At 41.7% G+C, this 12,070-nt stretch overlaps 1 protein-coding gene across 16 annotated transcripts in view; it reads right to left on the reverse strand.

Moving 5' to 3' along the window:
- BBX (BBX high mobility group box domain containing) overlaps positions 1-12,070 on the reverse strand; it is a 133,682-nt gene that overhangs the window by 29,097 nt on the left and 92,515 nt on the right. For all 16 annotated transcript variants that reach the window (XM_083736412.1, XM_083736407.1, XM_083736422.1 and 13 more), the window contains 3 exons: positions 9,469-9,536; positions 4,463-4,543; positions 1,522-1,602 (listed from right to left, as the gene is read on the reverse strand). In XM_083736412.1, the coding sequence (XP_083592538.1) occupies positions 1,522-1,602; positions 4,463-4,543; positions 9,469-9,536 (230 nt within the window). The remainder of the gene's footprint in view (positions 1-1,521; positions 1,603-4,462; positions 4,544-9,468; positions 9,537-12,070) is intronic.

Here is a 12,070-nt window from a genome sequence, read left to right on the forward strand (position 1 = left end):
CCTTTAGTGTCATGACCCCAGAGGCTGGCAGCAATCAAGACTCCTGCGTCAGAAGCCGAAGACTTGCCAGCTAAGGAGCCAGACCAGGTGCAGGGCTCCAAGTCTGCTGATAGAGATCAGGAAACAACCGAGCCTGAGAACATGAGAAATCAGGAAGAACCTCTTGGGTCAGGGTCAGAGTCGGAACCTTCACAGGAACCTTCCATTGAGGTGGAGTAACGAAATGCTTTCCCCAGGACCTCAAGCAGTGCAGGAAGCACGTAAGGCAGTAGGCTAGGGAACAAAGGAGTGCCTGTCTCTAGATCAGGGGCTTTAAGAATCTAGTCAGTCACAAAAGGGCCTTGGCGTGTCATGCCTTGCCTCCTTCTCCATGAAATCCAGCATCGCACCAGAACATGACATGTAGGATCTAATTGGGATCGTGGGAAGCTCCCCATCACTGCCATATAACCTCCCCCTTCACAACCAAGCAAAACCACTGATCCTTTGGTCAAGAGACTTAAGGACTTTAGAAGTACTAATTGTTGCAATTAAGAAAAGGGATGAGAATGATATAGGTATGATGCCTTTCCCCACAATCAAAGCAGTTGCCTTATACTGATTTACACCTATTTATCCCAATAAACAGATTGGTGTGAAGGCATGGGTTTTTTTGGGAGGTGGGTTAGAACACAGGTAGCATTTTGAAGGTAGGATAGAGACTTAAAGGCACCTGTGAGAAGAAGAATCTTGTATTTTACTGAAGTGTTTAGATCTTTCCCGCCACCTCCTTTACGTTAAGGATCTTAATTGAAAGGTGCTGGGGCTCATGTCTATCTGAATTCATAGTTTCTGACAAGTGTGCTCCTCCTCCCAAAAAATAACTGCTAGTTTAAGTTACTCAGTGATAATAGGGAAAGCACACTGTGTACACTCTTTTTATTACTACTACCTTATTTCTTTCCCAGCTGAGCCTCAACACTGAAAGAAGCTCTAGAGCAGTCTCATGCGAAGTCATACTAAGGTGGAAAACCTCTCCTCTCCTAAAAACAAGTGGGAGCAACAAACCATGGTCCAAAAACAAACACTGGCTTCCTGATTGTGTTTTTGGGGGATTAAAACAAACCACAATCCCTAATTCAGATGTAACGACAAACCAGGGATCATGGTTTGTTGTACCCACCAGAGCCAATGGAGGAGCCAAGTAGGAGCCAATTTACAGTTACCAGTATAACATTAACTATGGTTTACCATAATGTGTGAACGCAGCCCCTTGTTGGGCTCATTCTTGTTGTCCCAGGATGACTGCATGCAGAGAGTCTCCAGCCTAATTCTGTGTGGGAAAATCCTACTTCCTTGAAGGAGGCATTGCTATGTACTTCCACATATCAGTTGTATCTAGCACATTATAAAAATTAAACCTGCTGGAGAGACTATTTGTTATATGCTTCAATTGTGTATTTCAGAAGGACGGCAACATTTGAAGCCATCTTGCTTTATCACACTGTATTTCTATTTTTTTTAAAGTCAGATCTGTCATACCTCTGAAAATTGAAATAGTGTTGATTCCTCACTTTCTTTTGAATCTGCAGGGGCATCTGGTTCTGATGGACTTGAAGAAATCTGGGAGAGGGGGCACATTAAAAAAAAAGAGCCATTAGAACACCCTGTTTAAGCCAAATCTGATTTTCATGTTCTGCAGAAATGGCAAAACTTGTCGCTCTTCAGGACACAAAGTGTTATGAATGTTACTTTTCTAATGGATTGTAAATGACAAACTATGAAAAATACAAGCATCATTTTCATAGGGAAACCTCTGCCATAATCAGAGCAACAAAATAAAACAATGAAAAGTCACAATGGTAATATTAAATAAAGTATCACACGGCTTGGAGCTAAGCCAAAGGCTTTGATCCCTTGCATTAACAGACGCAAATTAAGCATTTCACCTGACACACTAATTGCATACAAAGCACTAAAATGATCAGTACCATGCTGAAAGAACTGTATAAGAAATCAGAATTTCCAGTCTAAAATAAGCAATATTATTTTGAACTCACTTAGTTGGAAATAAACCCCACTGATTTCAAAGAAACCTACTTACAAGGAAGTTTTAAATGAGAGACTTATGATTCTGGCTTCATTTTTCACCGCTGAGATGTTCAAGTGTGCTGGCTGGAAACCTGTTAACAGCAATCTTAACTATCTGGTCAAAAATGTCCACGAAAATTTGGAATAGAATACTATGATATTCTGGATTGTTTTCAGGACAATAATGAGCACGATCCAGTCAAAGCGAAACACTTTTACATTCCATTGATTTCAACGGGTAAGATTTAAACACATGCTTAACATTCAAATTGAAATCAACGGGGCTTAAAATTACATACTTAACTCACCCATTGAAAATAATTGGTGTTTTAAAAGTACTTAATCTCAGCTGGAATGTGCCAACTATCCACACATTCTTGGTTTTCTGATATCAGATGAGAAAAAAATCTATTAGAAACAATGGCTTCTAATTAAAATAATATTTGGGAGTAAAAAAATTGGGTACCCTCTATACTTTGATGTTTGTATTCTCTTCTTCGGTCGCATCTTAATCTCTTACTGAGCTTTTCTGAGAAAAAGCTACATAATTGTGAATACTACATTGCCTGCTACATCGCTGAGTGGTGCTCACATTGGCTCCACAAGTCTCCTGTTGCATCTCCTCTTGCGTTGCCACCCATGGTGGTGGTATATTCAGTGGTGCTTAATCGTTAGTAACTGTGTTTCAGATTGCAATTATATAATTGTGCTTGGGTTGAACATTTTAATGGGCTCCACCAGCACCTTAGGGTCACAGTTCACACATTCCTTGACCAGGTACCCACTTTCATGGGGCGATGCAATGAGCAGCATCCAGAAAAAATTATCCACAACTAAAGACATCAAAAACAAAGGAGTGGGGTTTTTGGTGCAATGAATTCAAGTTCTATTTATTTCAGTGGGATTTAGTCATGACCAATGTCCGTTGGGTTGTGTCTAATATGTAGGAAATAATTTACTCTGTAACAAGTCCTGTACTCATAGCAGCTGAAAATGGTACTGTTACACGTCAAGGCCCCACACTCCCTCCCTTGGTGAATAAAAACACGTGGACACAAGTATTTTAAGTTAATGGGCTGAAAAAAGGCCACAACATTTATTGGTTACAGAATGTGAGTGGTATTGGCTTTGGGCATTGGACTCAAACTGACTATATCTGACTCCTGCCCGCCATGCAGGAAGTCTTACAACGGTTAACCACCTGTAGGGAGAGCCCTGTTGATGTACATCAACTCGGTGCTCCCCCAGGGTCATGGGAAAGGTCGTGCCATGGCCCTAGCCTCCACCTGGGCTTCGGACAGGAACCACGACCCCTGGGTTCCTTTAATGGAATACCCTTAAAAGGGAGGGGTAGGTGATGGCCACAACCTCCCCTCCCATAAACCAAGCTTTTCCAATGCCTAACCGCAAACCTTATAAAGTTGTGACCATTTGCCAAGAGGTAGGCAAAAGCCAAGTGGCTGGTGCCAATCTGCCAAGTGGGAAAATTCCTACCAGGCCCTTCCAACAGGTGACCAACCCAAGTCCATAGCAAGGTCAAGGTGATAAACGCAAGAAGAAAGGGCGGGAGATCCGTGGAAGCCAGGAGCAGGAGGAGGAGCTCCCAGCTGCGCAGCCACTTAAATGCGGCTAGCCACACCCCCCCGCCAGCCGGATTGGCTGACAGTAGGGGTCTTGACATGCCCCCCGGTGAGGGCGGGAAAGCATGAGGCCTGCACGCAACCCTGCCCCTCCCTGAAGAGAAGCGGCTCAGTAAGAATGAGAACTGAATGCCTGGTTCATACACTACCTTCACCAATGAGAATGTATCGGGAGATGCTAAAGGCTGCTTACATGATCAAAAAATGGATTTGCGACTTGAGCCCTCGGTTATATGCTGAAAGATGATTAGGATTTGACAATATAGGATTTGATAACATACGGGGGCACGATCTATCTATCTAATATGCTAATGGATGGTCCTGACCTTGACTTAGTACTGAAAGAGTGTTTCCACACTTTAACCTGAACAGCCACCTGATGAAGCCTGTCAAGATCTGATGCCTGAAGAGGGCATCCGTTATAGCTGCTAATTAAATAAATATGTCCTTAGCTGGCACATTTTTGGCTTCAGGATGCTTTCTACTAAATATACGAAAGAAATTATTGCTTCTGCTCAAGAATGCCTACCTAATGCAATGCATCATATAAAGCATTTAATTAATTAACTATATTTAAGTGCCATTAAAGATGCAGAAGTCACCCATAATCCTCAGGTAAATATGTATGTGACCACTGCTGAAATGGATGATAAATTAACTGAAGCATTTTTGGAGCTTATCTGAAAGCCTTTAGTGTTCTTTTTTTTTATTTATTAAAAAACCAAAAAACCCAGAAATTAGAAAAAGCTCACCTCAGCAAATTGAAACAACGGCGACTTTAGACATCCTTCAGTAGAATTGGATGCATCAGAATGGCATGTACTTGAAGAAATCTGAAACAAAGATTATTGGGGGGGGGGAAACTTTAGGGACTACATTCTGCTTCGTGTGTCAATTAGAAAGAGGCCTGCCTGTGAGTTGCAGGCTTTTACTGCTAAGTGGTGTGCGCATATATTATTATTTCTAAAGCACTTTCAAATCAAAATGGCATAGGAGAGATAAAAGTAATGACAAACCCTGCCTGGAGGCTTACAATGTATCAGACAAAAAAAAGTGGAGGGGGTGGAAATGGTCACAAGAGGAAGGGAAACCTGGAAGGATTAATGAGCAAGGAAAAGCCTCAGAGCACAGATTGCTCTTTAGAAGCTGTTTAAGAACCAAAATTGGCAGAGCTGCTTGAATATCGATAGTGAGCACATTCCATGTAGCCAGTGCGTTCCAGAGCTGTAGAATAACAACAGATAAAAGCAACAATGAAAAGTAATAGTCAGGTTTTGGGTTTGATTAGAAGTACATAAGGGGAAAAGAAGGAGCAAAGAGAAAGAAAGAACTGAAAAGTTAAGGAGGAGAAAGTGTACAAAAGCACTGTAAGCCAAAAGAAATTTAAACAGAATGCTTTAGGGAAACAGAAGCCAATTTTAGAAAAGTGAAGGGATAGAGAAATACGTGTAAAATAAGGAGCGTGGAAAGAGCCGCAGAATTTAAAATGAAAAAGGGATCAGAAATGGGAAGGATGGGCATTAGATGCTTCCCTGCAGGCAGGCAGGTACATATGCAAACGAGTCGCCATTTGCCTTTTTAGTAGCATTGCCAGCACAAAGCAGCCACTGGTATGGTATGCAGAAAAATGGAAAGCACTAAAGACTGAAGGGAGGAACCAAGTAAGAAATGACAATAAGAGATCACCTTTCATTTGTCCCTCCATTCATTAAGGGAAAAATTAGTTTGTGATGAGCTAAATACAGAAAAATGCCCTATAAAATCATGTAATATAATCTGTTCTAAGAGTATAATGGCATACTTGACACTTAACAAGTGTGCAAACACCAGCATTGATTCTACATTTCATTTTCATGGCTGGGACACGATATAACACATTCACACTCACATCATGAGGCAATAAGAGATTCCTAAAAATTCAGCGTAGTTAACAACTGTTAATACAACTCTTGAGAAGATGAATATCATTAATGCAATCAGATTAAGCGTTAAGAAATGAGAGGTCAATGTATCAGAATAATACTTGCCCATGTATTATTAAATGCAAAGAAAAGATAGCAAACATGGCCTTCTGTCTGCTTTTAACACTCAAACACACACTGCCTCCTTAATGTCTGCCTGATTATTCTTTGAAGAAAATGAAAAGGGTTTTTTTTTTTACCACTGCATGCTTCACTTGCCAGCCAAATGTCTGCCCAGAATGTTTTGGGAAGGAGCTGTGAAAGTGGATTTCTCATAAGAAATTTGTCAGAATGGCTGGTAGACACACCAGGCTTGCAAACAAGGGCTTAACAAGCACCATGTTACTTCCTACTCATGGCATTATGGCTACATAAGCTGTCAAAAATGCCCTCCACTCAGAAGTCTGCCTGGCTGATGTGGTCATTGTTCCAGCACTAGGTTAACACTTATTTATTTGCCCAGGCATTTTAAGCTGCTGATTCGCTTATTATGCTGTTTTTAGCAGTTTTTATTTGTTCAGAATGGCTTACTGTTCTGGTTGCTTTGGTTTATAAGCTGTACCTGGTATTTGTATAAATGAAGGATGGACTATATAAGCTACAAGTAAAATGATTCAAGTTAAATCTTAGGTTTGCAAATGTTCCCCTGTCCCCACAGGCCAGCAAGTTATTCAAATAATTTTCATCTGATGAAGTGGCCTGTAGTACATAAAAAGTTGCTTAAGAGACCATCTGGGAGCAGCCGCCAAAACCACATAACACTGGTCTTGAAAGACCTACATTGGCTCCCAGTATGTTTCCAAGCACAATTCAAATTGTTGGTGCTGACCTTTAAAGCCCTAAATGGCCTCGACCCAGTATACCTTAAGGAGCGTCTCCACCCCCATCGTTCTGCCCAGACGCTAAGGTCCAGTGCCAAGAGCCTTCTGACGGTTCCCTCGCTGCGAGAAGCCAAGTTACAGGGAACCAGGCAGAGGGCCTTCTCGGTAGTGGCACCCGCCCTGTGGAATGCCCTCCCACCAGATGTCAAAGAGAAAAACAACTACCAGACTTTTAGAAGAAATCTGAAGGCAGCCCTGATTAGGGAAGCTTTTAATGTTTGATAGACTATTGTATTTTATTATTTTGTTGGAAGCCGCCCAGAGTGGCTGGGGAAACCCAGCCAGATGGGCGGGGTATAAATAATAAATAATTCTTATATTATTATTATTATCTTTGCTTTGAGCCCTGCAAGATCTGCTCCCTGCCTTGTAGGCCTTTTCCCACCTGGCCTGAGAGGCAAGGCCCGGTTGACTCCAGCTATAAAAGCTGAAGCTGCCAAACAGAATCTTGGGCTGGGGCATTGTTTATGGGGGCTGTTGCTGTTGTCTTTTTGTATCTTTGTTTTGTATCTTATGCTCTATGTGGAAATTGTTCAGTCTGTGTACTTTTTGATGTTTTGTTTATGACTAATTTTGTTATCTTTGTAGTGCTGTAGTTTCTAAAAAGCCACCTAGAACATGTTTTAACTTTGGAAACATGGCATACAAACAAACACACAAACAAACAAACAAACAAATGATTGATTGATTGATTGATTGAAGCACAAGATGCTACAAAATGTTATTGTGTTTATATTGAACCATGATACTCTTTTGCCACTACCAGTACAAAATCACATTCTACTTCTTACAGAAATTCAACATGTATGTGCTAAAAGCTGCCACATTAATACATTTTGTATTGCAAAGCTGGTGAAATGTAAACAGGCAGATGGCTACTTTAAACTGAGCAGCAGCGGTGGTACGGCGGTGAACTTCATGAGCTGTGAGCCCAACACTCCTGATTCTAGGCTCAAGTGTGCTGCCGTGTAGGCAATGTCCCAACCCACACTTGAAAAATGGGAGGTAATGATACAACACCTTAGCAGTAGTGAAGTAAATATTACTGAGTAAATGGCGAAGAGATCGCACTGGCTTATTTATTCTGAATGTTTGTAAGTGATGCCAGTAAAGGTTTGATGATGATGAATATCACTGAGATAATGTATTTAAAATTATTTGTTACAACGGTATTTTAAGTAGCTTTGAGTTACCTGTGTTGATTAGGAAAGTGGGATCTAATAGCATGTAAACTATATTTTTAAATGCTTTTTGCATTTAAAATAATGCTACCAAATATTAGTCACGTTATTCTAAATAGTCTATGGCAGTGGTGGCAAACCTATGGCATGCGTGCCAGAGAGGGCACTCAGAGCCCTCTCTGTGGGCACGCACACCAACGCCCCAGCAGGGCTGTAGCTTCCATGCCGGGGGGGCGGGGGGGCTTGGATGTGCCGTCCAAAGCATGCGGCACCAGGGCCTGGCGAGTGAAAGAGGGGCTGAGCAGGCATTGATTTCTGCCAGTCTGTTTTTCCTACTCAGGAGTAAGCTGCCTTGAGTTCAGCAGGGCTTAACTCCCAGGTCAGTAAGCAACATAAGAAGGGGCTGCTGGGTTTACATGTTCTCTGGGCTTTCCTGCAGAAGCCAACAGAAAAATTCATTCCATGGAGTAAGCCATCAAACGGCTGCCAAAAAAATAGCAAATAATAATAATAATAATAAATTATACCCCACCCATCTGGCTGGGTTTATTTATTTATATATATTTGTATGTGCGCACACAGACAATCACTATTATCTTATATTAAAGACTGGGAGAGGGTTGCTCTTAGTACAGCCCCCCAATGTACACTAGTGGCCAAAATTGTGAAACCTTCTGTATTTCCAAGGTTTGATGGCTCATAACACCACTTTGTTCTGGAGTAATACCAGTGCTTTTTTTCTGTGGGGATGCAAAGGGACGCATACTTCTGAACATTTTGTGAATTTAACGGTAGATGAATTATTTTCCCCAATTTGAACTTTATTTATTCTTCCCCCGGTGGTGATTTATCTTGAGTAAAACTGAGTGTACCCCTAAACATATTTTTTTGAAAAAAGCACTGAGTTATACCACAAAATTATATATCAATAGAAAGATGATTTAATGCAGTAACTTTTATGAAGGATTATTTATTACAACAGCAGTCATAAAGAAGAAATGTGAAACACACAGAAAAAATGAGATATGCAGGTTAAATTGCCGTGTTGGCACTTTGCAATAAGTAAGTGGGTTTTGAGTAGCAGTTTGGGCACTCAATCTCTAAAAGGTTCGCCATCACTGCTCTATGGTATTCAAATTATAAATGGCGGAAGGACAAATATGTATCAGACAATATACAAAGTAAATGGATTTTGCTCTCAAGGCTGGGACTTCTAAGTTCACAGAACTGTTTACATTCACAGACAGTTTGACTCAAGATACATCCTCTTGATTATAGTTCCTCTTTACTAGAAACTCTTTAGATATAAAGGACTTCATTCTGCAATACATTCCACTTACGAGCCCCTCTTGTTACGTATCCTTCGGGATACACACGCAGCAAACCCAGAAGTATATTTCTGGGTTTCGCCGCGCACGCATGCACAGTAGTGCTCTATCGCGCCGCGCGCATAGAACAGGCACCTCCAGTTGCAGAAACCTCAGAATCCGACCAGAGCTCTGGAACGGATCCTGTCCACAACCGGAGGTACCACTGTACTTGACACCAAAGTGTTTCACATTGTACAACTGGCACAAATGATTAGGTTCTATAGCTACGGAATGGCAAAACTGTGTCACTGACTGCAGATACAAAACCTATCAAATAGTTGTCAGCAGAAGTTACATTACTATACATATCTGTCAAACATGCATTGCATTAATGAAAGGATGAAGCAGGCAAGATAGCTCCTTACCTCTTGTGCAGTCAAGGCATGTTCTCCTGCTAACAGTAGCATACTGAGGCCTCCCATTTGTGTAGGATCTATCAGAGAATAAAAATATATTGATAGAAATGTTTTATTTTGGAGCCAGCCTGAGCAGGTCTTAAACATACTGGGCCACAGCACTGAAAGGAACTATAAAGATTACATCTTTTAACTAAGACTACTTAAAAGGAATCAACACACACACACACACACACACACACACACACACACACACACACACCTCATATATATATATATATATCTTTTTAAAAAATGGAGTGGGAAGAGTGGGAAGGAAGTCTTGATAATATCATGATAAGCTATTCATAAAGTCACTCTTTTCAGAAAATCTCAGTCTAGTGCTGGTAACTTTTAAGTGTTACAACAAAGTGCAGACAATATACACAAGGAACTTCAGGCACCCTCCTGCATACAACTGTCAGTTGGTACAGCATTAAACTCTTAATCTCAAGAGTTGTGGGTTTGAGCTTCATATTGGGCAAAAGATTCCTGCATTGCAGGGGGTTGGACTAGATGACCCAAGTGGTTTCTCCCAGCTCTACAATTCTATGATTTTTATGTGAAGCAACATGGGATTGCATGGGATCACACTCAAGTCTCTCTCTCCCCCATGTTGGGAAGGGAAGTTTGACAATAGGACTCAATGAAAACTCATATAGGTTTCCCTGTTTAGAACCCCAGGCAATTAGCATTCTTCCCTCAGATGTCTCCGCCAATGTGGAGGAGGAGGAAAGGGCTGGTGTGAATGTCATAGTGGGCATATGGCTCCACTTTCTAGCCCCATGAAATTAAGACAGAATGCCTGAAAAAGGCATTGCTCAACCCCCACTCCCTCTGCTGAAGCAGAGTCTTGCACACCATCACCTGCAACTTGTATCTTTAGATCCTGCCACTCAAAAATACACCTTCCCTCCAATCACAATGGACTATGCTTTCAAATGGATTGTAACTTGTATTTGGTCAGACTCACCATGAGTCTTTCACTTCCATTCGAAATAGAGAACTATTAACAACGAAGCAAAACATGATTTGTGCCTAGTGCTGCTACTTATGCTGCTATTGGAAGTTAAACATATTTTCAGGGTTTGGAAACTACTTTATTAAAGACACAAGAAATGTCTAATGTATACTTTTTTGCTCAAAACATCTAACTTAAGCTGATTTAAGTAGCTTAAAAGAGCCCTAGGTAGGAAGAGTTGCAGCAATATGATCCATCTATGATCATGCAGGAAAATGCGACAGGGACTATAATCTATCCATGTATACACAGCGTTGGATCCCACTGAGTAATTAGTCACAGTCAGTTCCCAATGAAATCATGGGACTTAAAGTCATGACTAATTTAGTTTGTATCCATCCCATAGCCAGGAAGGCAGTCACAACAGGGACTGTGTATTTTGCACTGTGTGAACATACCATAAGAGGATGTAACAGTATCAAATGTGGCAGTCATTACTGGAATGAGGTGTTCCACTGACTATGCATCTTATAACTTATTAAAATATATAGAAGGCATGTTTTACAAAACAGTAACAGCTTCAAGAATATCTACAACCCTATAGCATCCTATTACAAAATGATTGCGGGAATCAACCCATTTTAATAACACAGTGGCATAGGCGCCGACTCCATGGAGCCTGAGGGGGCCCGAGCCCCCTCAAAAATTCGTTTGGGGGGGCAGAGCCCCCCCAATAATTTAAGAAAATTATTACCGTAAATTTCGCTCTATAACACACAGATTTTTTTCTCCTAAAAAGTAAGGGGAAATGTCTGTGCGTGTTATTGAGCGAATGTGTGGTCCCTGGAGCTGACTCGCCGGAGCGCAGGGGCAAAAATAGGCAAAAATAAGGCAAAAATAAGATCCGGCGGTCGGGCGGAGGGAAGGCGGAAGCTGCTGCTTTCCTGCATTCTGCCTCAGGGTCTTACTGCCCACCCGCTTCTGTTGCTGCGTTTGCTCAAACTCAACAAAGAGCAGGGAATCCCCTGCCCTCCTGGCAAGCAGAGGGTTAAGGAAAGGATTGAGTCCTTCCTTCTAATTCTTTCCTAGTCACACTGCGTGCAGGCTCCAGCCCACCACCTCCTCCTCTCCGTGCTCTAGGGATGCAGGTGGGAGAGAGAGAGAGAGGGCTGGCTTGGGGGGGGGACTTTTGCCTTCCTTTCCTCCCCCCCACCCCGTTAAACTCCTCCCCTGCATTCTTAGCCAGCTGCTTCTCCGCACACCCCTCTTGTGCTTCTTGTCCCTTCTGTGTTTTTCCTTCCCTCCCCATTTAAAACGTGGTGACAAAGCACAGATCCACATGCATCCTCAGAATTTTTGCATTGGGTCACCCCAAATTCACCATCAGATCACATAGCATGTCCATGGCTACATCTTGCACCAAAAAAATCACGCACCCACTGTTGCCTAGGGTCACAGTGGTGCAAAAACGTGGTTACAAAGCATGGATCCACATGGATCCTCAGGATTTTTGCATTGGGCTACTCCAAACTCACTGTCAGATATTAAAAATCTTTATAAAATAGAGAATTAAATACATACAGAATGTTAGATTTTCAGTTTTGAAATATT

Source organism: Podarcis gaigeae (assembly GCF_964106915.1).
Source record: "Podarcis gaigeae genome assembly, chromosome: 4".
In the NCBI taxonomy this organism is placed as follows: domain Eukaryota; kingdom Metazoa; phylum Chordata; class Lepidosauria; order Squamata; family Lacertidae; genus Podarcis; species Podarcis gaigeae.